Source organism: Gavialis gangeticus, unplaced genomic scaffold, assembly GCF_001723915.1.
Source record: "Gavialis gangeticus isolate Ggan-Ray unplaced genomic scaffold, GavGan_comp1, whole genome shotgun sequence".
In the NCBI taxonomy this organism is placed as follows: Eukaryota; Metazoa; Chordata; order Crocodylia; family Gavialidae; genus Gavialis; species Gavialis gangeticus.
Window position 1 is genome coordinate 101,413,920 of NW_017729024.1, and position 2,882 is coordinate 101,416,801.

A 2,882-nucleotide genomic window follows, 5' to 3' on the forward strand; every position below is an offset into this window, starting at 1 on the left:
CAGAGCAGATGCGTGTCTCCCCCCCCCCCTTGATTCCAAGATGAAGGGGTTTTTCCCTCATATTAAATGGGTAAAAAACTTGTCTGGGAATTAATGTGAATCGTTTGACTTCCTCACCTGCATGCTGGCCCTAATTCACCTCTGCCAGGATCCCTTACAATACTCCAAGACCCTGAGCAACTGTCAGAAAGCAGACATTTAAAAAAACATAAGTGAACCTGCCAAAGAAATGTGTCTTTCTTCACCAAAAAGGTAGAATATCTCCTACGGCAGGTAGCTAGGCATCAGGCATCACAGAGACAAACTTTCCCAGCAGGACATACATCTTTTATCTAAGAGATCTGAAACTCCTCTCTTCAAAGCTGTAGAGCATTCATTATTAATGTCATCACAAGGTATTGGATCTCAGACACATGACGGGGCACTACAGAAAATCTATTTTAGAGCATTTTGAAATGCTTAAATCATACTAGAACTAAAGGCTCTGTCACCCTTAAGAAGTGGTAGTATTAAGGAAACCTAGGATCATAGGCAAAGGGAAATAAAAATGATCATAGCTACTAATGTTAAAAATAACAGTTCTTTAAATATATGTCGTTTAAAATCCCTGACGATTTGTAGCAATAAATAGGTTTTACTGGCATTTTACTCAGCATGGCCCGCAAAATAATGTAGCAATTCCACCCTCATGCCATAGGATGTTAATACCACTGTGCAGCGTGTTATCAGATTGTCTCTTTATGCCCTGATTCTGCAAACACCCAAATATGTATGTGACTACTCTTAAAAGCCAAATTATGTGTGTGCTTGTGGATAATCAGAATATGACTTCCAAATGACCCCATCTAATTCAGTACAATGTCAAAACCTTGATGTTAAACCTACAGTTTTTGTCAGAGGACTCATTGCAAGTATATGTATATATACAGTATGTGGAGTTAATATTCATCCATTTGCCCAACTGTAAATTAGGGATAATTCCATTGAAGTAAGTATCATTATTCTGAAGAATAATTGATGTGAGAGGAAATTTGGTCTATTTTCAATTAAATAAAGTGTATGTTAAGCCTTAACTTGTCTGACTCCAATTCACATTAAAAAATAGGATGCCTAATTTCTCAAGATGATGTTATCAGTATAATCATTTTACCTTTCTGTGTCCTTGACAGAATCATCAGTGGTTTCCTTGTATTCTGGAACAGCGTTATTGATATCCATGCAAACTTTGCCAACATATGCTCGCTGACCAAATTTATCTGCGAGATGTACAAAAGAATAAAACTCAAAATCATTGGTTTTCTACACAAGCTGTTATAAGGCTTTCATTTAAAATCAAAATAATAAATTTGATCCTATATAGCTTCACTTCAGCTTGAACAGTGCTGATGTTCTTTTCCTCATCTTTAGGTTGAGACAATCCAGTAGGATGGTTTGTTTTTTTTATCTCAAAGCAAAATATTTAGAGAAGACAATAAGAAATATATGTGATAGTATTATCATAATACTCATCACTACAAACTTAGAGCTAGATTGTGTTAGCCATACTATGTTGGCTTAGAAATGGTATTTAAAAGTTTATTTTTTGGGAATTGGCTTAGAGGTATAAATATATGCATTAATATGGTTCAGGATAGGCAGCAGGGGTTGATTGATTTCTAAGAGTCTGGGTCACACAGTTGCACAGTTTCTCCAGCCTTGGAAGCAGACAGGCTGTCTAATACAACAAGGCCAACAAGGACACCTAGTCTGGAAAACAGTTTGGGAACAGAGGGAGTATGTACCATACTGTTCCATTACACGAGATAAAAGTGGCACCAGCTAACACGGACCCAAAGCAGGGTGGGGGTAGGCTAAGTCCTGGGTTTGGGGGAACAGACCAAATTAGAAGAAGGCCCGGAAGGACCAAATTAGTATGCGTGCATGTGATAAGCTATGTGGATGTATGACAACCACACAGAGGGACCGCCCACATGCACTTCCCCCCGAAAAAACGGGCCTCCAAAATTGGCGTGCATGTCTAACTGGGGAAGCTGACTTCTTTTGCTGGAATAGAAGCAAGGAGAAATAAAACCATGGAGATGCTGTCTTCTAGTGTCTGCCAATATGGATGCTACTTCTTTATAGTCCAGTAAGCAGAAAGGGTGGACTCCTGTGTTAACCCTCTCCTGGCTGCTAAGGAATTTGCACTAGCTATTTGCTGAGCATTGTAGTTTGTGCCTGAAGCAGTGGTTGAGCTGGTTCAGGGCAAGTGAGCTGCTACATGTAGTCTGTAGTATCTTGGTGAGTATGTTTATTCCTGTAAATAATAAAGTTGTTTTTAAATCACAAGAAAGACCTATTTACAGTAAAAAAGTAACAGTCTTTCTACTTTCCCTGTAAGGGTTTGGGGCCTAGTTTTTGCTGTCCTGCCACACCAGGAAGTTCATGATGTGTCACACTGTCCCCTGGGATGCTGCACTTCCTCGATATAGAAATATCACACAGTTCACTGTGCCTGAAAAAAATCTTTTTTTCTAAATTCTGCCTTCCAAAAACAAGGTGTATATTTTATTTGAGGGCATGAAGTATGTGAAAAAATATAGTAATCTTAGTCTGTCATTTTCTTTGCAGCCATAATCACCATCAAAAAAGTCAACTTTCCCAGTTTGCTAATTGGCATCCCCCTACCCAAAACCTTGTCCTAACAATTCAAAGTTCCCTTATTTCTTTAAGGCAGATGGTACTTTAAGTCTGCACAAGCATCTAAGTCTCTTAGGGTATGTTTACACTACCTCTACAGTAATAGTTTCATGGTTTCATAGTTTCATAGTTGGTAGGGTCAGAAGGGACCTGAGCAGATCATCAAGCCTGACCCCCTGCCATGGGCAGGAAAGAGCGCTGGG

At 39.1% G+C, this 2,882-nt stretch overlaps 1 protein-coding gene across 1 annotated transcript in view; it reads right to left on the bottom strand.

Moving 5' to 3' along the window:
* The window catches only part of GDA (guanine deaminase), a 101,061-nt gene that overhangs the window by 25,713 nt on the left and 72,466 nt on the right, over positions 1-2,882 (bottom strand). Inside the window, exon 5 of the mRNA XM_019517463.1 lies at positions 1,151-1,256. Coding sequence (XP_019373008.1) covers positions 1,151-1,256 — 106 coding nt within the window. The remainder of the gene's footprint in view (positions 1-1,150; positions 1,257-2,882) is intronic.